At 50.3% G+C, this 22480-nt stretch overlaps 1 protein-coding gene across 6 annotated transcripts in view; it reads left to right on the top strand.

Annotated features, from left to right (window-relative positions):
* JAKMIP1 (janus kinase and microtubule interacting protein 1) overlaps positions 1 to 22480 on the top strand; it is a 130214-nt gene that overhangs the window by 68032 nt on the left and 39702 nt on the right. For all 6 annotated transcript variants that reach the window (XM_079154335.1, XM_079154339.1, XM_079154338.1 and 3 more), the window contains exons 4-8: positions 12470 to 12679; positions 13453 to 13572; positions 16254 to 16400; positions 17140 to 17280; positions 18795 to 18854. In XM_079154335.1, the coding sequence (XP_079010461.1) occupies positions 12470 to 12679; positions 13453 to 13572; positions 16254 to 16400; positions 17140 to 17280; positions 18795 to 18854 (678 nt within the window). The remainder of the gene's footprint in view (positions 1 to 12469; positions 12680 to 13452; positions 13573 to 16253; positions 16401 to 17139; positions 17281 to 18794; positions 18855 to 22480) is intronic.

Here is a 22480-nt window from a genome sequence, read left to right as displayed (position 1 = left end):
GCAGGGGATCAGTGGGCAGTGACGACTGCCTCTCAGAGAAACAGTATTTCCTCTGCTTGAATCCCGAGTTATGGAGCAGCACAGAGTGCAGCCTCCCTCTCGTCCGCCATCTTCCATCTTGGAATCACAGTCTGGAAGAGGGACAAATTTGAGGTCTCATAAGACCTACAACAAAGCTTGCTCCAAAACTGTAGCAATCAACAGAGGCAGAAGGATGGACAGGCCAAAGGAACAGAAGGGTCCAGAAACAGACCTGCTCATAAGCAGTCACTTGGTTTACTAGTTCAGTAAGGAAAGGATGGTTTTCTAATAAATACTGTTGAAACGAAATGATCTGTAAGGAAAGAAGAAAATAAATTCAGGAATATTGATGCCCATGTCATCCCAGCCTCAAAGATTAATTCAAAGTGGCCATAGATATAAATGAAGAAAGTGAAACCACAGGAAGCAGCCAGGAGACTATTTTCATGGTTTGGGAAGGCGCGTGTTCCCTAAGCAAATGTAGATGTGCTGATCATACACACACACCACTCACAGTAGTAGTCGTTGTGCAGAAAACTGCATCTTGGACATGAATGAATTTCTGCTCATCAGAGGATACTAGTTAGAGGCAAGACAAACTACAGACTGGAAGAAGATATTTTTCAAAACGCATACCACAAAGAACATTTGTTCAGATTATAACATCTACTGTAAAACAACATGAAAAATAACTTGGTAGAAAAATAGACAAAAACTTGAATGGGTGCTGCAAAAAGATATTTAAATAACTAATAAAGCAATGAAAAGATTCTCAAACTCATTGAACGTCAGGGAAGCTCAAAGAAAAGTTATAACTAAGTATGGTTTTATACCAACCAAAATGACTATAATAATTTTTTAAAAACCAGATCACAGCAGATATTGACTAGCATGGGGATCAGTGGGATCCACTGCTGATGGTTAAATGGAGTAGTCCTTTGGAAATGGCAGTTTCTTAAAAATAAATTCACCTGCCGACTCAGCAGACCCACTCCTAGGTGTCTACCTAAGAGAAATGAAAACATATGCCTGTTTAAAGGCCTGTATGTAAGTGTTCAGAGCAGTATTATTCATAGAAGTCAAAAAATGGAAACAAGCCAATGTCCGTCAGTTGCCAAATTGATAAGACGTGGTGTATATACATAGTGGAATGCTACTCAGCAATAAAAGGGGTGAAGCATTAGTACATGCTACAGCATGGAAGAATCTCAGAAGCATCATGCTAAACAAGAGAGACTGGATGCCCAGGACCATGTGTTGCTGGCCTATTTGTATGAAATGTCAAGTAGAATAGTCAAGTTCGCAGAGGTGAGAGATGGGTGGTGGGCCAGGTTTTGAAATGGGAATGAAGGATCTTACTGGAGTCATGGGAACACCCTAAAACAGATTCTAATGATGGTTATACAATTGGCAAACTAATTAAAAGTGGATTTGTGGTTGGATTTTATGATATATAAATTGTACTTTAGGTGTTTAAAATAACAAAAATTAGTAATCTGGGAAATTTAAATCACATTGACGAAGGTTTTATTGCAAATTCTGTGTTTGTATTAAAAAATCACCCATATTTCTGGGAGGAAAAAAGCACAGGAGATACCTCTTCACAGCTCCCAGGTCTGCTAAGTTAGAAAGGTTGATGGGACCCAGAAACAAGAAGGGTGTTGTAGTAGTCAGATTTCTTTCACAGTGACAAAATACCCAGGATAAATAAACTTACAAGGAGGAAAACTTTTTCAACCTGTGGTCATTTGGCCCTGCTGCTTTGGGCCTGGGGTGTCACAGTACATCACAGAGGAGCACATGGTGGAAGAGGCCTGTTTACCTCCTGGTGGCCAGGAAGCAGAGGGAGAGAGTGGTGAAGGGGTGAGGCCCAGTACCCCTCAGGGCACACCCCAGTGACCTGACTTCCTCCCAGCAGACCCTGCCTTCTGAAGGTTCCACCGTTTCCTGGCAGTGCCACAGGCTCTGGTGGCCAGGCCGTTCAGCACATGGCTTCAGGGACGCTCCAGATCCAAACTGGAGTCGTTAGAACTCTCATGTCATTTCTCATGTACTAAAATGCTGAACAAAGAAGTCCATCAACTCAAATTCCACTTCCAGCCACAACAGTGTCTGAAAAATAAGAGTGAAATAGCACATTTTCAAATTAGTTAAGTTGATTTGTCACCAGAGCCCAAATCACCGAAAATATTAATGAAGTTCTTATGGAAAAGGAGAACAGTACCAAATAGACGTTTAGTTCTGCGGGAGAGGAGTGAAGAGCATCAGCAATGAGTAAATGAGTTGTACATAACTACCTATTTTTCTTAATTTCTTTCAAACATAAGTGGCTGTTAAAAGCAAAACTATAACCTTGTACTTTGTAGTTTATGGCATAGCAGAAGTAAAATGTGTAGAACAGTAGCACACAGGACAGAAATGGTGTTGGTGGTAGTGGCAGGTGCACTCTTGGGAGGTCCTTGCATTTTACCTGAGGGGTGTGCCACCGCTTCAGGGAGACTGTGACAAGTCGGGGACTGAAAGACTGTGCAAAGAGGCACTATGCAAAGCTCATAGGGGAAATGAAATCAGGCACGCGAGACCATTTGTTTATAGTAAAAGAAACTTGAAGTGGGAAACGAGATGGTAGGATGGTAGAATTGAATCCTATCAGTTGTCACATTAAACATAAATGGACTAAACCAGCTAAATGTGGATGTGTCCTGCTGCTCATCCATATGCTTCCACGTGTCTGACTGGATACGACAGCACACTGTAACTCTAGAGACCCACTTTCCCTGAAGCACAAGGATGGACCATGCACTGTGTGAACAGTAAGATTAGCAGTAGGATGAGTGATGTGTGTTCGTCCCTGGAATGCTGGACAGCAACACGAAGGAAGGAATTTCTGGTATGTAAGAGAATGAATGAATCTTCTGGACATGATGCCAGAAAAAAATCAGCCTTAAAAACTACCACTATATGATTCTGTTTTAGTCAGGCTTTCCGCCGCCGTAACCAGAAGACCCCAGAACAATTTTGGAGGAGAGAGTGTATTTGCATCTCACATTTTCAGAGGTCTCAGTCCATAGAGAGTCGACTCTCTTGCTCTGGGCCCCAGGTGAGGCAGAACATGGTGGAAGGGCATGGAGGAGGAAGGCAGATCAAGACAGGAAAACCAGGAAGCAGAGAGAGACTTCTTTCAACCAGGACAAAATATATACCCCAAAAGGCATGCCCTAGTGACCCACCTCCTCCAGCCACACCCTCCCCAATACAGTCACCACCCAGTGGTTATGCAACTTGATTATACACCTACAAATCCACTTTTAGTAAGTTTGCCCAGTCGTGTAAGCAGTTGCATAAGCAGTTAATCCCTATCAGGGGATTAATGCACTCATTAGGCTAAAACTCTCATAAATCTTTTCACCCCTAAACTTTCTTGCACTGTCTCACACATGAGCCTTGGGGGACACCTCATATCTAAACCACGACAGATTCCATTTGTGTGGTCAAACCAGCCCTGGTGCTAGAAGCAGGGGTGTGGACGAGCTGGGAATGGGTGGACAGGGAAGGCAGGGGCCTTCTTGGGTGTTGGGAATGTTCTATATCTTGTGTGTAGACACAGGCGGTCCTGGCTTGAATGGCACCCTGTGAAGTGGAACTTACGTGTGTCAGTACTGTGCCCTCGTTTTGCGTGTTCCTGTGGTGACCACTTCAGATCTGTCACAGCAGAGCCATGCAGTGTGAGGACTTTGTTCCGCTATGTGTGACTCTCAGTCACAGTGGTGCTCTGCAGAGGGAGGGCTGCCTGTACATGCCAAGATTCATCGTCTTCTACGCTTGCATTTCTGTCACTCCTCGACCAAGCATAAGATGCTGTGTTACCAACGTCATTAGGATTCTTGAGGACCTAGTACCAAGCACCCTGTATGTTATCTTATGTGCTGATTCTCAACCCAATGAAGTGTTAGCAGAGGGAGATGCAAATGGTCACCTTTATTGCTGACAGAGACAAGGCTAGAAAATACCACTTTCTGAAAGAAACCAGAATGGCTTTGTGACTTCTAGCCATGATGGCAACTTATTTGATGGAACATCTGAACGTCAGAACAGACACAGATCCCTGAGTCCTGCCTCCTCCTGATCCAGGAGAAGAAGGAGGGTGAGGACACGAGGCCCTCAAATACAGGCCCTGGGTGGCTGAGCACCAGGGAACTGAGCCGTGTTGAGGAGGATGGGGTGGAGCAGAAGGCCAGGAGCAGGCAGGGGAACCCAGGGCTCCTTGTAGAACCCAGGGGTGGCGTTCCCTAATAAGCAGGATGGACAGACTGTCCTCACTCTGTCCTTTTGCTTGAGTGGAGCCATTGAAGGAAGCAAATATAGGAATTGATTGGCAACTGAAAGACCACAGGTGTCTTGCTGTGGACACTGCTGCATGGAGGGACTCAAAGGAAGCATGGGGCCTGGGCATCTTTCTCCACCCCACAACCCTGCCCTCCTCTGAGTTGGCATCACTGCCAGACAGTGGGAACGAGGGCACTGTGGGTGACAGAACTTTATCTAGCTCAAAACCTAGTGATGTCAGTTTCTAGGCAGAGTGTGCCAAGGAACTGTGCCAACTGACCCTGACAAGGAACATGGGAAAGGTGGGCCTGCCCAAACCTCCCAAGCTGAGTATGGGGACAGCGCACAGAAGCAAGGGCAGCGAGCGCCAGGCATCCATGTGCACTGGCAGGTCAGAGCCCAAATTATAGTCACAACCCCAACTCCTAGCACTTGAGCCATCTCTGATCCAGTCCTAGTCTCTGCTTTTCTGTGCTGCCAGTGCAGGCAGCTGTGAAGCTCATTGCATTTTGATTATTTTCTCTGGCTCCACAGAGAGCTTTCACAAGCCCTGAAAATATTCAGAAGACAAAATCTCGCCTTCCTGCTCTCAAGCAACCTTGATCAAAGGAACTCGTGTGCTTCCCTCCAGCTTCCCAAGGGGCAGTCTGGCTTTGCCAGTGCAAACTCAACTGCCCCAGTGCCATTTGCCCAGCGATGGAAACGAGCACCCACTGCGCCTGTAGGTGGAAACGGGGCAGTGCTGTGTGCAGCCGCCCACGTCCTTCTGGGGTTTTCTGAGGGTGAAGGTGTTCGTGGGCTCACTTTCTGGGCTAGAGTCTGAGGATTCTGTACTCAGTCTCAGGCGCTGTCACCTTTAGAAACTCATTGCAGACGGTACGGAGTGAGCGTTAGGAGAGCCTGGGGTTGTAGCGGTGAGCTCAGCGCTCCTGTCCTCTCTCCACCAGAGGCCACGGGACAGGAAACATGGAGGCAGGTGTAAATGGAGGCTTCCCAAAACAATGCCACAGTTCCCTCCAAGGTTATCAGAAAACGGCTCACTTCGTCACTAGTCACACAGTGGGAGTACCTAGCTCCCAGGAAAGGAAGAGCAGTGCCTATCAGCTGTGAAGCCACCTCGCACATAAGCAGCAGGGCGCTCATCTGCACAGTCAGCCACGAAGAGAACAGCAGGGCAGGAGGATTCCCAAGGGTAAGACGGAGGCCTTCCCGGGGCACCTCCCTGTGCTCCCATTGGAGAGCTCTTCCCTCACGTGACATGGCTGGCCCTTTCTTGCTGAGAAGCCCCCATGCCAGTGTCCCTTCTGCAAGAAGGCCTGTCCAAGCACCCAGGGGCCCCTCTGCCGGGAGCCCTGCCTGGTGTCCCATCCGTCCCTGCTGGCGCAGCTCTTCTCATCTGAAATGTTTATCCGCCCCTCTTAATTTGTTTCTCTTAGGATTTAAGTTCCATGAGGGCAGAGACTGGTCCGTCTCGTCCCTCCGAGAACTCAGAGCCTTGCAGTGTGGCGCACTAGCTGTTGGGGCTGGACCCACAGCAGGTATGCTCCTGCCCGTGATGCTCTTTCCGCATCAGGACCCTGCCGAGGAGGCGTACAGAGATCACGTGGTGCAGAATGCACCCTCGTGGCCTCTGCTTCCTGCGTCAGCACTGGTATTGTGACAACCATAGGCATTGGGGAGGTGAGCATGTTATCAGGTCAGAAGTGGAAAAGTAGCCTGTCAAGTTCTCAGGACTGCCTTTCAGAGCAGCAGGCTGGAGGGAGAAGGCCCCGTGGCTGCTGGGGGCGTGGGCCTTTCCTCCTCCCCTCTCTTCTCTGATATACTTTTCATTTTCTAAACATGAGCATCATTGTTCATAATAGGGGGTGAAGCTTTGTTAGAAGGTGCTGCTGTTGGGGAATGGTGTGATAGGCAGGGAGCCCAGGGTTCGGGTGACACTGGGCCCTGGGCATCAAGGTCCCAGGGAGGAGGGGCTGGTGGCCTGTGGGCCCTCCTGCAGGGTGGGGCTGTCTCCCGGGGTTCCTCATGAGCCCAGCTGGAACAGGGCTGGCTCCTTTCTGCTCCTTGCCGTGCCTGGTTCCAGCGTGAGGAACCAGGGCAGAGGAAAGTCTCAGGTTCTCTGAAAGGACAGGAAAGAGGTTGTCATTTTAGTTTTCCAGACATTCCATCTGGTGAGCCACTGTGAGCAAGACCTGGGGCTGCAGGGGTTCTTGGGATTCCACTGTGTGCTTTTGTTGAACCATAGTGGTTGGTTTCTTAACTTGTAAATGGAAAGTGTCTGCCATACACTGCCATGTGCCTGTTGGACCAACTTTGATGAGAGGAGGGTGAACTCAGGGAGCTCAAGGTCCAGAAGGTGATGAATGTCACACATCCTGAGTAAAAAGCCTCAGTGTGGGGTGAAGATCAGGAGGTCTGGGGCTGCCCAGGTCAGCGAGGGCAGCAGAAGTGGGGGAGGGTAGAACCCCCACCTGGGTGGTGGGACTCTGGAGCCCTGGGCCAAGTTGAACAGACAAGGAGTGGTGTAGAATTCCGTCCTGGGTGTGATTATCTAGACTCCCCTCTTGTTTGCTGTGTGATCCCAAGGAAGTTGCTTACCATCTCTGAGCTTCTGATACCCTATCTATAAAATGGGGATAATCACACATCTGTCACAGAGTTAGGAGAAAGACCACAGGTATTAGCTAAAGCAGCTAGCAGCAAGTTTCTGTAGTAGGAGACATGAAAAATATATTCCTTCACCACAGGGACAGTGTATATTTAAAAGAAAGAAAGTGGGAAAGAACTGCCTGTGTTTACACAAGCGACTGCTCGAACTGAATTTACAATGTACCAAGGAGTCAGTGTCATAAAGGCTATTTCTATTTTAGGGCCACACAACTACTTAGGGCCTGGTCTGCATAGAAGGAGCAGCAGGAACACCGTCCGTTCACCTGTTGTCCTGCATCTGGTCAGTGTCACTCAGGCAGGTCTGTTGCCGTGACAGCATGTTGGGAAGGTGACTTCCCACCTTGCCTCCTGTAGATGGGTGAGGCCCTGACTTCCACCTGCACACTGAGCGTGCCTCATAGGAAGGGGCAGGAGGGAAGCTGTTCCTGACTGCAGGGAGCAGTGGTGGCCTGGCACCTGGTCCTCAGCCCAGCTGGAAGTGCTCGGGCTGCTTTTAAGGGAGGCTCCCTCAGGTCACAGGAACTTGTAGGGTGGAGGGTTTTTCCCTTTCATTTACAGCATCTGGAGATCTGCAGGCAAAGGGTTCTCTGGGGCTCCAGAGAGTTGTGAGGGACACGAGTTTCTCAGGGTTCCCTTAGAAGCAGCCCTGGGGTATGGCCCGATCCTCATGGTCCTTTATCCCCATGGAGTGACGGCCATCACCTCTTTGTTCCAGGCTGGTGGTAGGAGGGCAGGTGAAGAAGTTTGTGGTCTTCCTTTGAGGACACTTTCGCTCTAGAGGTTGCACATACTTTGACCTCTTTGGCCAGCACTTCTTCTCAGCTCCGCCTGGCCACAGGGAACCAGCAGTGGCTCTTCACTAAGTGCCCACAGCTCCTAGTAAGCCTGGTGTGGTGCTCTGTTAGTTTGTTGGGGCTGCTGTCACAGTACCACAGACTTGCTGGTGTATGAGGACAGAAGCTGCAGGTCCGAAACCCAGGCGTCTGCAGAGCCCTGATCCCCCCAGCGCTCTGGAAAGGCTCCTCCCTGCCTCTCCCAGCTCCTGGTGGAGACTGGCCATGCTTGGTGTTCCTTGGATGTGGCTGCGTCTCTCCAGTCTGTCTTCACGTGGCCTCCTCCTGAGAGCCCCATCTTGTCCTCTCCTATGCAGACGCCAGTGTGCAGAGGGCCCTAATTTGGCACAATCTCACCTTAATGTGCATCTTCATTACATCAGCAAATACCGTTTCCAGTGAAGTCATATCCTGACTTTCCAGGTAGGCATGGCTTTGGGGGACACTGCTTACCTCACTATAGTGCCAGGGAGGAGAGCAAAAATGGATGTTGGGGTGGCGACCTCTTCCCTACTCTTTGACGCCCCCAGCTTTGCTGTGAAGGGGAGTCAAAAAATCACTATGGTCATGGCTCATTGGCAACTGGCCAGTCTGCAGTTTCCACTGAGATGCACGTCCTGGTGGGCCCAGCTGCCCAGAGTAACCAAATCCTGTTTTGAAGGGCAGAGGGGAAGGGAGGGTTGGAGAGGCACTTGGATTCGAGTCCTGGTTTTGCTGACAGCTTGGACTTGAGCACATTCCCCTTTCTGCCCTGTTTTGTGTGTCCAGTGGGGTAACTGGTGTCTGCTTTCAGGGTCCTGAGGACTGCACATGTCTCGGACGTACATGCGTAGTACTTCACTCACACTTGCCTGTGAGAGAGAAGTGGCGGCAAGTTTGTCCTCAGTGCCATTCTCTGGCACTGAGGGCTCTTTTGGTTCCAGGGGACAGAAATTCTACCACAAACCAGCTTCGGCCTTGAGAGTCTGTTGCTCCTGCTACTGTGAAGTTGAAGGATTGGCTTCAACTGCAGCTACAGGGACATGCGTGCTGTCACCCCAGATCCAGGTGTTGGGGCTCTGCTGTCTCACGTGGTGCCACCTTCAGGCCAGGGGCTCTCCTGTTGTGCTGGGGAAAGACTACCACTTTAAGCTTAGTTCTTAGCTCGTAAGAACATGCAGGAAGGTGCTAGGATGTTGTCTCTGACTGGGTCAGGTATCTATCCCAACCCGATGTCTGGCAGGGGGTGGGACACATGGGTGGACTGCCCTGGGAACTTGGAGTGTTCCAGGCCCACCTGTCTTCTAACCCGCAGGATGAGACTAGGATAGGGAAAGGAGAAACAATGTGTGCAAGGACCCAGAGGAGTCCTGCATGCTGAGGAGGGCTCAGGAGCCAGGGTCAGCACTTCTGCAGGCCCTGAGGCCAGGGCAGCACTGAAGAGAGCGCACAGGGGAGTCAGGTGTGGAGTCCGGGCTCTCCGTGTGTGACTTGGCCAGTCTCTGGACCTCCCTCAGACTCAGACTGTGGAAATACAATAGTCTAGAACATGTTGGCTCCAGAATGTCCTCTGCAAAACCCGTCTGTTCTTGGATGCCAGCCCCACTGGTTGAGAATATTTCCTCAAAAGCTTTTCCGTTGTGCTTGGGATGGCCCTCTGCTGTCACCACCTGGATTATGGAAAAGTGGTGCTCTCCAAGGCTGGAGCTTTGGGGTCCTGGAGATGCCCTGCTTGCAGGGGTGCTGCATTTTGAGGGGAGCCCACGTCAGGTGGTGGAGGGCTGCACGCCTGGGCCCCAGGCAAAGCCGTGTCAGCTGGGAAGCCCATACTGAGGGACAGACTGGAGTCCTGCTGGTCAGGCTGTTAGCTTGGGTCACCCCCACTGCCACTACTGGTTCCCCTCGCTTTGATTTTTTCTCTTGGTCCTCAGTTCTACACATCATTTGCTTCTTATGTTTCCTCTTTCTTACTGCAGAGTAGAAGCCCAGGGCCCAGATCTGGTCTGTTTTGTCACTGAGGCTTCCCAGTGCCCATTAAAATGCTTAGCTGGATGTCATTGAATTAAGGAAAACACTTGTGAGTGGTTTAAATTAATGAACTCCTTCCAACTAAATTCCGATTGCGCCAGGTTGGCTTCTGGTCTGTAGTGTCTTTGGGGGGCTCCTGGCAGGGAGGCAGTGCCCTCCTGCTCAGGAGTTGGATGTGGCCAGAGCAGGTGGGTGCTGATGGTCCGTAGCCAGGGGAGCAGCAGCATGTTCCTTGCTGCTCAAGGAGAACCCCCACCAGCACCTGCTGCTGAGCCCTGCAGGGTTCTACCCGGGCAGATGGAGGCAGCCTGAGGTTTTCCAACGAAGGCTGCCGGGGGCTGGCAGGACTGCAGCTCTTGGCTGGACAGCCTTCCAGTCTAGGACTGGGGGCACTGCTTCCCTCCTGTTATAATCTCAAGTGTGTTTTTTCAGTTTTTAGTGGCTTCCTTTTTAAATGAGAGAGTCGTGTCTGAAGTAGGAGCTAAAAGAGGTCAATGAGTCAATGTCAGGTTGATGTCATTGGCAAGCTTGTATTCCAGTATGTTGCCGCTGTGTGTCATCCTTTCCACGGTTGACCTAAAGCTCCCCAGAAGTCCAACAGGGTGATGTCTACAGTCCTCCTTCCCCCAGACTCCCAGTCTTTCCAGGGACTGATGGAGTAAGAGGTGGCCAGCCTGCCTCCAGGCACCTGGTTACTGGGGTGAGCTGTGAGCTCACCTCTTACGCAGTGCTCTTGCTGTGGTGGTCTGCAGCTGAATGGAGGTGTGAGGTTTGGAAGGAAACATGGCAGGCTTGTTGCCTTCTTTTCACGCATTGGAAGTGCCGAGGAGCATTGGTCTTAGCTTCTGCTGCTGCCTCAACAAATAAGCACACGTTTAGAGGCTTAAAACAATAGAAATGCATGTTCTCACCCTTTGGAAGGCTGAAGGTCCTAAATCAAGTGTTGGCCAGACTGTGCTTCCTCCTAAAGCTCTAGGGAGGGTCCTTCTGCCTCCCTCAGCTTCTGGTGGCTCCAGGTGTCCAGTGTGGGCTGCACCACTCCAGTCTCTGCCTCCGTCTTCATGTGTACCTTCATCTATCTTCTCTTGTTATTAAGACCCTGGCCATTGGATTTAAGGCCCAGCTGGCTTATGCGGAAGCATCTCCTTATCTCAAAATCCCTAACCGAATCCCATCTATGTGGACCTTTCCAAAGGTCCTGTTCACAGGTCCCAGGTTAGGATGTAGACTGTGCTTGGGGATCATAATCAGCCCACAGTAGCGTGGGTCCATTCACCTATTCAGTATCTGATACGGGGGCTGGGAGGACCAGGAGCACAGTGCTCTTCTCACCAGACCGACTGGGTTTGTGTCCAGTGACTTTCAGTGTTTGTCAACAGCAGGGCAGTGTCCACATCACATAGTTACCCACTAGCTCCCTCAGCGGGCAGTCACCACGCTGAGTTGGATGGACAGTGCCTCAGACATGGCACACGGACTTTCCCAGGGGTGTGGTTGACACTGTCCTTGCTAAGCCATCCCTGTTCTTTCAGAGCTTCTTTGTATATGCATCTACACAGAGCTGATTCCTAAATGCAGTGACAACAGAATAATCACTCAGCTCAGTCCATTGTGATTTTTGTCAATTAAGGAAACTCCAGTGCTTAGAAAATTGTCCCTTTTAATGCCTGTCTTGGTTTCCTGGGGCCACTATAACAAATTACCATAAACCTGATGACTTTACAACATATGTATTCTCTGATAGTTCTGGAGCCCTAGAAGTCCAATACCAAGGTTCTGGCAGGACCACGCACCTAAAAGGCCAGAGAGTATGCTCCTTCCTGCCTCTTCTGAAGGGCCAAGCAGAGAGGCCATGCCACCCAGAGGTTCTGTGATGTTGGGGCTCAGGGGTGAGTCAGGAGCAGGTGTCCATGTAAGTGTCAGCTGCGTATGGCAGGAATTGGTGCCACCGGAGAGGATGTGGCTGTCCACGAGAGGAACTTGGGGAGAAGCAGCCTGCCACTCAAGAGCTCTAGGTCAGGGGCAGCCAGAGCAAGATGTGTCTGTGAGGAAACTAAGGAGCTGTGGTGGAGGGGGATCAGGGAAGGAGAAGTCCATGAAGCAGGGAGAGGGTGACCCTGTCAAGCAAGTGCTGCTCAAGTTGAGGCTAGGAGGACGAAACTTGCAATGGGCTGAGGGCCAGGAATGCCTTGGCCACCTTGGCCGGAGCTATTTTGGTGGTGGGGTGGGGGTTAGAGGGTGGAGACTGGGCCCAAGCCAGAGCACCTGCCCTGCACAGCAGCTTGCTGCAGAGGACGTGGTGGGGCTGGATCTGCTGGGCAGAGGTTTACGTGTTTCGTGGGGGAGACGCATGTGCACAACTGAGCTCCAGCAGCAAGTGCCAGGTGACTTCATGGGTCCTGCGACTCAGCTCTGTCTGCTCTGTCCTCGGGAATAAAGGGGAGCTGGACCCAGGCCACAGACGTGGGCCTCTCTGGTCCTGAGTGTGCCCAGTTCAGTCTACCCTGCCCACAGCATTGCTTTACCTCCCTAGGCCTCAGGCAGCAGCACAGGAGTGGATTCCCTGGCAAAGAGCCCCATCCGTGCCTAACTGCCCTCGCTTTCTGTTCCAGATGGATGAAATCAAAGGCAAAGACCGGGTGATTCTGGCCCTGGAGAAGGAGCTGGGTGTGCAGGCTGGGCAGGCGCAGAGGTTGCTTCTACAGAAAGAGGCTTTGGATGAGCAGCTGGTCCAGGTCAAAGAGGCTGAGCGCCACCACAGCAGTCCAAAGAGGGAGCTCCCTCCTGGCATCGGGGACATGGCGGAACTCATGGGGGGCCAGGTGAGGCGCGCCCCCGCAAGCCCTGAGCCTAAGGACCGAGCAGCACCACCCCTTCCTCTGCTGCCCAGCGACCCATCGGCTCGCCTGTCTTCCTTGGGCTGCCCACCCTCCCATCCTCCCATCCTCCCTCCTTTCTGCCCTCTGCCCATGTGCGCACCTTTTCTTCCTGCTGGAGCCTCTTCCTTCCCATGCTCACTGACCTATACCATGTGCCAGGCCAGTGCTGGGCATTTAGGAGGTCCAGGTGAAGGCTGGATGCCTTGGCCCACTGTGGCCTCAGGGCTCAGTTGCTGAGAAAAACATGGAGACCTCACAGCAGAATCTGCTGTGGGGCCAGGAAGGGACCCAGATAGCACATGGAATAGCAAAGTCAGAGTCCTGTGAGCCAGTGAAAGTAACAAATGCTTCGTTCACATGGGGTTCTGCTAGGAGTGCTGCGTGCTCAGCACTGCAGTGGGCTGGCATTTCAGCCTCTGCCCTCGAGGACTGTACTGGACTGTACTGGCCTTTTCTGGAAACCACAGGTGGCATGGGACAGGCCTTTGTGAGAGTTGCAGGTAGACAGGGCTTTGGGTCCCTGGGGCCACTGAAGGATTGAAATCTCCGTCACCTTGGAGGTGAAGTCTTCCCCAGGTGTGTGGCAGCGTGGGGCGTCACCATCCTGCTGCATGGCCCTCAGCTGGTCCAACAAGGACCTCACTGCTAGGCGCCCTGGGCAGCACTTGGCTCCCTGTAAGCCTCCTCAGAGTCCGCTTGTGTCTTCACTTTTTTAGGATCAACATATGGATGAGCGAGATGTGAGGCGATTTCAACTAAAAATTGCTGAACTGAATTCAGTCATACGGAAGCTGGAAGACAGAAATACCCTCTTGGCAGATGAGAGGAATGAACTGGTAATCTGCTGCGCAGAGACAGATGGTGTCTTGCAAGGAAGGGGCCCCAAGGCCATGAAACCCGCCTTAAACAGAAAGTTAATGCAGAGGCCTCTTGGTTTTCTTTACTTTCCTTCTCATTTCTTTTTGATTAAAAATCTATCTAACACACACTCATTGAAGAAATCTGTTACTACCTGTTGTTTCTGAAGGAATTTACCCCTAAAAAACAGTTGGAGGAATTCAGAGAGGCAAGTAGAGAGGGCGTTCCTTGCAGCCCTGCTGCAGCAGCAACGGGACAGCCACAGCACACGCACAGCTGCTCCAACGCTGAGGCACTGGACGGGTCACTGCACAGCTTTTTTTTTTTTTTGGTACCAGGAATTGAAACCAGGGTTGCTTAATCACTGAGCCACATCCTCAACCCTTTGTATTTTATTTAGAGACAGGGGCTCACTGAATTTCTTAGCACCTCGCTTTTGCTGAGGCTGGGTTTGAACTTGCAATCCTCCTGCCCACTGGGATTATAGGCATGCACCACCATGCCTGGCCACTTTGGAGCGTTTGTCCCATGACTTCTCTGTAGTCATCAAGACTGAGGAGGTAGACCATATTTAACTGACAGGGAAATGTGTTCCCAGTCAATTAAATGTTAAAAGCATTTTACAAAACAAAAATAAGTCGTTACCATCCTGCTATAGAAAGTTTTTTTGGGGGTAGGGGTGATGTGATCATAGATAATTTTTATTTTTATCTTTTTACTTTCTTTTGCATAAACGTTTATATACTTCTATTTTAAAAAATAATGTGGACTTCTGGTTAAAGAGAAAATTTCCAATAATAACAGCAATTTCATAAATCTTTACATTCACTGGATAAACTGCTGAACGAATTTTTATGTGAAGTGTCAGTACATACACTTTTTGACAAACACCTCATAAGTTTTATGTTTGATTTTTATGAAGGGAAGTGTGTCCAGAATATTTGAAAAAAACATGAAATCTATTAAGTATCACTTCACAGTTTTAACAGTATCAAAATCAATTAATTTTCCCCTAGTATTTTTAAAGGTATGTTTTATATGGCTTTAATCAGACTGTATGTCTAATTTGTTTCTGCTTTTCACTTAACTATTCATAAGCTGAAAAACTACTGAGGCACACGTGCTGCTGAGTGGCTTAGGAAATGCCGTGGGCTCCAGCAGCTGGCGCTGAGGTGTTTGCCATGGGAATTGACTGTCCTCCAGCACTTTGGCCTTGAGCTGGGAGAGTTCCATTGCTGGTGGCTCTGGCATGCTTTTCATGCTTTCTTAAGCACATTGCCCCCACCAAGCTGCTCCCGCTTGGTTCTGTAGGTGCCCAGCACTGCTCTGCAGCTTGCTCCTCATGGAGTTCTATCATCCAGCATCTGCCTATCCTGCAGCTGCCCGCACATCTGGGTGGGATGTGCTGGGCTCCTAGCTGTCCCCCTTGGGCTCCTGAGTCTGTTTCCACTCTTTGCTGTTACAGCCAGTGCCATGTGGAAGATGCACTGTCCAGAGCCTCTGAACAGATAGCCTCTGAATAGATGGGTTGCTTTACCTCCTGCAGCTGGTGACTGTCAGCAGGCGTCTCGAGTCAGTCCCTCATGCTTGAGCCTCAGTTCTAGCACCTTCTGTGACCATGTCACCCTTCTGTCCATTGTCAGACTCTCATCCATAGTGTGGAGTGGGTTAGCAGCTCCTGGGTCCCAAGGGTTCAAGGAGGGAGAGTGGGAAGGTCCCTGGTGTTTCAGGCATGTGGCGAGGACTTGGTAACACGCTGGCTGCCTCTGAGTGTGATCCTGACAGCATTTAACTTGTTCTGACTTTCACTGTATGTTTGAGTCTCACTTCAAATCTGAGGCAGATGGCTGCCATTATTCCCGTGTTATAGATGAGGAACTGAGGCTAAGAACATGCATGTGTTAGCAGGGACAAAGGGGGCCGTGCTTCTAACTGTGCAGCAGCCCCTGTCCTGGCTCCTCCTCCCTGTCCCCCGACCACATTGTCTCACTGGCCCACCCTGCACACTACAGTCAAGACTTGGATTGTTCCAGACAATAAACCTGATCACAGAACTCTCCTGCTTCAAGGCCATTGGGGTGGAGAACAAATGGCCAAAATGGGCCCCTGAGAGGCTCCCCAAGATCAAAGGAGAGTCTATTTGTCACAGGGATTATCTGCCCAGAGGTCTGTGTAGCCCCTCCAGGGCCAGATGGCTATGCCAACCTCCAAACCCCAGCACTGAGCCTGGCATGCTAGGTCCCAGGGTGTATCTGTTGGCTGAAGGGTGCTGAACTGCAGTTAGCTTTGTACCTGGGGAAGGGTAGCCAGGAGCAGCTAGGTAGCTGTATGGTACTTTCTGCATGCGACCTCTGACCTCTGGGAGTCATGCCCGGGGAAGAACTATGGAAGGGAGGACACAACACGGACCCCTGCCAGTGGGCACCCTGAGCCCTATCTGTGGACCACCCTGTCAGGCTTCGTCCTCTCCTTTTGCCTCACCCCAGGCCACCAAGATGAGATGCTGCATTTGGAGGCTCTTTCTGGTGTTTGCACTGTCCAGGTCCTCATGGTGGAAGCTTCCAGGGGGCTGTTGAATCTCTGCTCACCTCTGTGGTGGGAGTTTGGTGACCCACTGAGCCTTCAAGCTGCCTGATCTCTGTGTGTGTCCCCACCACAGCTGAAACGCTCCCGTGAGACCGAGGTGCAGCTGAAGCCACTGGTGGAGAAGAACAAGCGGATGAACAAGAAGAATGAAGACCTGCTGCAGAGCATCCAGAGGATGGAGGAGAAGATCAAGAACCTCACAAGGGAAAACGTGGAAATGGTAAGTCCCAGCCATGTGGGACCATCCTGGGATTCTGGCCTGGGTTGTCCAACCCTGGGCTTCATGGTCCACGTTCTCCAGGGCTACCCCTGCCCTGCTCCCAGGAGGTCTCATGGACAGTGTCAGCCCGTTCTCTCCACGTCTCTAGAATGGGCACTGCTGGGACATCTGTGCCTCGAGGAGTCAGATAGCTGTGTCCTTAAGAGACATCTCAGTTTTCTCTGAGCCTCAGTTTCTTTATCCGTAAAACGGGAAGGAAAAAGTTCACATTGCAGGATCACCCATAGGGTGCATGACAGCACACAAGGGGCCCATAGAACTGGGGGCTCAGAGTGGCACCCTGTTCGTGGCAGGTCTTTGTGGTCAAGGCAAGTTATAAGATGCGCTAAGGTTTGTACAAATAGTCTGAACCATCATAACTGAGCATGAGGCCCGAGAGCCAGTGCCTGTATTGCTGTGTGGCAGAGGATAGGTGTGAGCGTGCGTGGAGGCTGCCTCTGCCCCACCTGCCCTTCTAGCTTTCAAAGCCCCTTCAGACCATCCTCTGCACCCCTACCCCAGTGCCCTGCCTGCCCCTGCCTCCCACCTATGAGCTTTATCGGCCATGTTGCAGGCTTGGGCCTGTGGCTATCATCCCCTGTCCTCCCATTTGTCCTTCTATCCCTGTGCCCTGTGCCCACACTTCAGTACAGCCAGTTCTGTGTGGGTGACCCTGTAGTGCTCTCTTCATTGACCACAGAAAGAAAAGCTGTCGGCCCAGGCCTCCTTGAAGCGCCACACGTCCCTGAATGACCTCAGCCTGACCAGGGACGAGCAGGAGATCGAGTTCCTGAGGCTGCAGGTGCTAGAGCAGCAGCATGTCATTGACGACCTCTCACTGGTAAGCTCCCTCTGTGTGAGTGGCACCATGTGACGTAAGCATTGGGGATGGGCGTTGGGGAATCAGGACCCATAAGGCAGTACAGCTTGGGCACCCACTGTATTCCCTGTGATGTGCACATTCCTGCTGTGTTCTGCCAGGAAACAGCCCTGGTCTCCGTGAAATGAGATTGCTGCTACCTGGGAGTGGTTTCCATGGCTACTCTCATTCTTCAACGGTCTCCCTGGCTTGCTGTTGTTAAGAAGCAGCATCAGTTTTAAGAATGAGTCTTCTGGCCTTTACAGAGTGGGCATGATCCATCCTTGAGAAGTCTAATTATTATTAATTTTTAAAATTTTTATTGTTTTAGCTTAGCAGACTGTGAGTTTGAGCCTGCAAACCTGAACCTTGTGATCAGATCAGAATTTGAAGGGCTTGTTAAGGCTATGTGTTTCATGACGGTTGGGGTGCAGATCTGTGAAAGGGGTCAGGAGTGGGACTGCCTTAGGTAGGTGGGGTGTTCTTTCCAGAGAATTCTGCAGGGCATTCGTTGGGGCCCACCTGCAGTGAGTGTTAGCTGGATCCGAGCAGTAGAATATATACTGCTTGCCCAGGAGGTGCGATGGGTCCACTTACAGAATAGAAGGCCATCAGAATTCTAGAGAAGGCTTTGGCCAATGTCACACTCCCTGTGTCCACCCCTCTTCCTGCTTCTTTCAGTTTTTGCTTCATTCCATACACCTATCCAAGTATCCAGCCATCTTCCCTTCGTTACACAAAAGAGTTGATACAGCTTAGGACGAGAAAGCACTCAACAGAATAAAAAAAGAAAGAAACCAAATCAAAACTAGGGAAAATAAAAATAATGCCAGATCAGAAGTGTGGACCATAAAGCTGAAGCTAAGCACCAGATTTGTTCCACTGGAGGGAAAAGGAAGATGTGATCAGGAGAGAATCTGGGTTTTATGTGGGGCACAGTGCTACTGCCACTCCCGCCTCATGGGAACCATTCCTACTGACAGCAGCCACCAGATACCCCCAGTCTCTTGTTCTTTATTAGAGCAATGCCACAGGGCAGGGTCTAGCCTGGGTAGCAGAGAAGAAACACAGAAGAGGGAAATAAAGCTGTCTCCTGGCCAGGAGTAGGCTCTGGGGGATTTGACCCCACTTCTGTCCAAGTTCATAGGTTTCTTATGCCTGCTGCTATTGCAGGTAGAACTTGCCAAGGCCAGCGCACCCCTGGGCAGCACACTGCTTTACACTTTATAGCTGCAGACCCCAAAGAAGACGAGGAATGGTAGGACAGGGCTAGCAAATCCAGGCATTTTCCACATAAGGACCTGAGTGAACAACTTATCCCCATAGCTCAGTTCCAAGAAGCAGCTATGACTTGGGTGCTTAGAACATGGAACATCCTGTCCTAGGGGAGATAGTAGGCGTGGCAGTGTCCCTCCCACCCCTGGAGAGCTGGTGGCATTGCTGGGTGTGACAATGTGGGGCTGACTGGAAAAGCTGACGGTAGTGTTTTCATCCAGGAGAGAGAACGGCTGCTGCGCTCCAAGAGGCACCGAGGGAAAAGCCTGAAGCCACCCAAGGTGAGCCTCCAGGCTTCCACTGCCCTTTGCAGACCCGCAGTGCAGGCGGGCCTTGGAAAGGGAGAGATGCCAGACATTCCTAGAGGGGCCTGTGTGTTGGGCGATGGGAAGCTCGTTATCACCACTTTTCAAAGCAGCATAAATTATGGTTGTGTACTGTGACCCAGTTATGGTAATTTATTCATGAAAAACTTACTGATGCAATTCTGCATTTAGGCCGCAGGGTATATTCACCCAAAATTAAAAGCATAAATACCTTTTGAAGGATTTAAAGGACTTTCAGGCTGGGTTGACACCAACTACTCCCTTCTCAGTGATGAGAGAGCAGGAGCTTTGTGGGGTTTGGAACAATGAAGAAGTATTTTACTTTCAAAATATGGTTCTGCCTTCTCATAGTGATAGTGTCCAAGTGCTGTGGTAAAGGGAGCGCTGAGCAAGGCTTGTGAAACTCAAAGGCCAACAGGCCAAGCTGGGTTGTAAGCCTGGAGTGAGTCCAAAAAAAAATAATAATAATAAATAAAAAAGCATCAATTACACTTGAACCTGTGAACCTGTCACCACAAAAACATGGGCTTCCTCTCCCTTTCACTGAACCAGGAGCACTGCCTGCTTTGTCTTTGATAGAGATATGATTGCAGAGACATTTTCTCGTCTGTTAGGCCAACAGCTGTGCAGATATGATAGTGATGGCAAGAACCTGTGGCCTTGGAGTCCAGGTGGTAGGGACTGTGCCTAACTGGGCCCAGAATACTGGTTGCTATAAGAAGATGGGCCAGGCAGGTCGGGCTTTCCAGTCTTTGAAGAGAAGTGTTATATGTTAGTATCCTGGGGCTATCTTAACAGTCACAAAATGGATGTCTCAGAATGACAGAAATGTTTTGTCCTAGAGGGCAGAGGTCTCATCCAGGTGTGAGGAGGACCACACTTCCTCCCTCTAAAGTACATAGTCCTTCCCATTCAGTGCCTCTCCCAACTTCTGGTGGTTTCCTGGCAGCCTTTGGCTCCCTTGGCCAGCAGCTGTGCCACCCTAACTCTGCCCTTGTCCCCGTGTGACTGTCTCCATATGGGTCTCCGTGTCTTCACGTGGCAGTGGTTATGAGGATGTCAGTGGATTAGGAACCTACCTTCCTATTAAATCAACGTGGTCTGATGTTAATTTCATAATTACAACTGCATTGACCCTGTTTCCATTCTGCAGTGCCAGGGCTATGCCCTCAACATATCCTTTTTAGGGGGGACATAATCCATAACGCTTTGCTTTATGTAAAATCTCAGGATTTTAAATGTTGGTATAAGTCTGCTGTGCTGTAGGACAAATAAAATATCTGAGCCCAGTCTGACCCACTGCTGCCCCCTGGCTGCCAATAAAGTGCATGAAGATTAGTGCTGCAGGCAGAAGGTAGGCAGAGTTCGTTGAAGGCTTGCTATGTGTGAGGCTTGTGTGGTATTCCCATTTCATAGTTTCAGGAGACATACAGATATTAAATGTGGAAACAATTCAAAGAGAAATGGTAGATTTAGAAGGCCGGATTCAAATGCAAGTCTGGGACTCCAAGGTCTACCACCACCAAACACCAACATCCACTACCAAAGCTGGCCAAGGTGCAGTCTCTACATGCTGGCCTTAGACACTCAGCAGTGGGTAGTGCTTTGGGTAGAGCTTGTTATCTTCAAATGTGTATTTTACAGTGGAAATAACTTAAGTGTGCTACAGAACCCTGGGAGGTGAACAGTGACATGCCCCTTGTAGGCTGTTGGCATCCAGTGTGTTCCCCCAGCTGCAGCTGTGGAACACTCTTTTTTTTTTTTTTTTCTTTTTTTGGTACCGTGGATTGAACCCAGGGACACTTAACCACTGAGCCACATCCCCAGCCCTTTTAATATTTTATTTAGACACAGGGTCTCACTGAGTTGCTTAGGGCCTCACTAAGTTGCTGAGGCTGGCTTTGAACTCGTGATCGTCCTGCCTCAGCCTCCTGAGCTGCTGGGATTACAGGAGTGTGCCACCACACCTGGCATGGAACACTCTTTCATTTCCCGGATTTTGAGTTATAACATTGTCCTATGAGTACTTGTCCACATTACACATGGCCATCGTGCACATGGACTTCTATGGCTACGTGATCCTTTGAGTAGACGAGCCGAGCATTTGTCTCCATTAGCTGCTGGGGTTTGCTTGAGTCCAGAGCCTTGGGTTAGGATAGCTGCGGTAGCTGTTGTGGCCATGCCAGCCTCTGGGCCTGTTCTGTTGTATTCTCTGACTGCTGAACATTTTACAAAGGGACTATGCAAATTATTTAGCTACCCTTTACCCTAGTGTTAGACTTTCTGATTCTATAAATGTCCCCAAAGCAAAGTCCTTTTGTGCAGAAAGCTGTCACTTGTAGTCTGAATTGTTCTCTTGGATAGATTCCTGGTGCGTGGAATGTGGGTTTGATGGTGAGAAACGCAACTTTGAGTGGGGCAGTGCGCCCCCTGCTGCACACAGTGCCCAGTGTAGATTTCTGGAATATACAAATATTCTAAAATCTCAAAAACTGAAATTTGAAACACTTTTGATTCCTAGCATTTCAGATGAGGGGTACTCAACCTAAACCAGAATGCCTGGAATATAAAAGGTTTCTTTTCCCCCTTTTCCTGATTTCGGAATGCTCTGATGGGAAGATAAATTTACAGAGGGTTAGAAGCGAAGCATGCTTTGCTACACCCATGTGCCCGGCAGGCAGGGGCAGGGGCTGCCTTTCCTGCCCTCCATGTCTTGTTCACTGTATGACATAGAGCAGGTGGCCCTAAGTAGTTGTTGGCTGAATAAGTGCATTGCCTTTACTGGAAAAGGCATTTGTCTTTGGATGCTGGACTGTCCAGAAGAATGGGGATATGTGGTCATGTTAATGGAGAGACTCATGTTCCTAGAAGGCTGCATTTGGGAATCTGCATGGAAAGTTTTCCAAGCTGGCTCAGGGTCTTGCTTGCTCCTGGGCCTACCAGCACCGTCGCTTCTCTTCAAGATTCAATGCAGGGCATTCCCTGTTCTCCTGCTCACTCCCAGCTTGGGAGGGGCTGATGGAATGGACCTTCGGATCTCTCAGGTCCTGAGCATGCTTAGTAATCTCCCCGGGCTGCCCTCCTTCTCCTACAGGCTGCAGGCATTCATTCAGTAGGTTTCCCCTGTCAGTGGCTCCCTTGCTTTCTGTCCTTTATGCTTCCAAGTACTTTCCCCCTTTGCCAGGGATTTCACTTCAGACTACTACAGAGATTTCCAGAGGGCTGATAGTACCATTCCTGCCCTCTGAGGCTCTTTCAGAAGGAGCTTTGTGAACCTCCCTGGACTCTGCAACTAACCCCTGCAGGAGACCTCCTCCAGTGTCATGCCCGTGCCCTGGTTTGTGGGTGATGGGGCCAGAGGAGAGTCCTGGATGCCAGCCCTCATCTTCCTGGAAGCCTTTGCATCCCTGAGGACCCTGACTCTCTCGGAGTCTCACCAGCTTGGAAGTCCCCCAGGTCAGGACTATGACTGTCTGCCCAAGAGCTTGCTGCTTGAACGCAGCTCACATTAGCCCCAGTCAGGGTTGTAGGAGGAGGTCCTAAGTGTGGGGAGGGGCTTGCTCTACAGGAGGCCTGACAGC

Source organism: Sciurus vulgaris (genome assembly GCF_902686455.1).
Source record: "Sciurus vulgaris genome assembly, chromosome: 9".
NCBI lineage: Eukaryota > Metazoa > Chordata > Mammalia > Rodentia > Sciuridae > Sciurus > Sciurus vulgaris.
The sequence above is the reverse complement of the archived record's forward strand: the minus strand, read 5'-3'. Positions and strand labels throughout refer to the sequence as shown.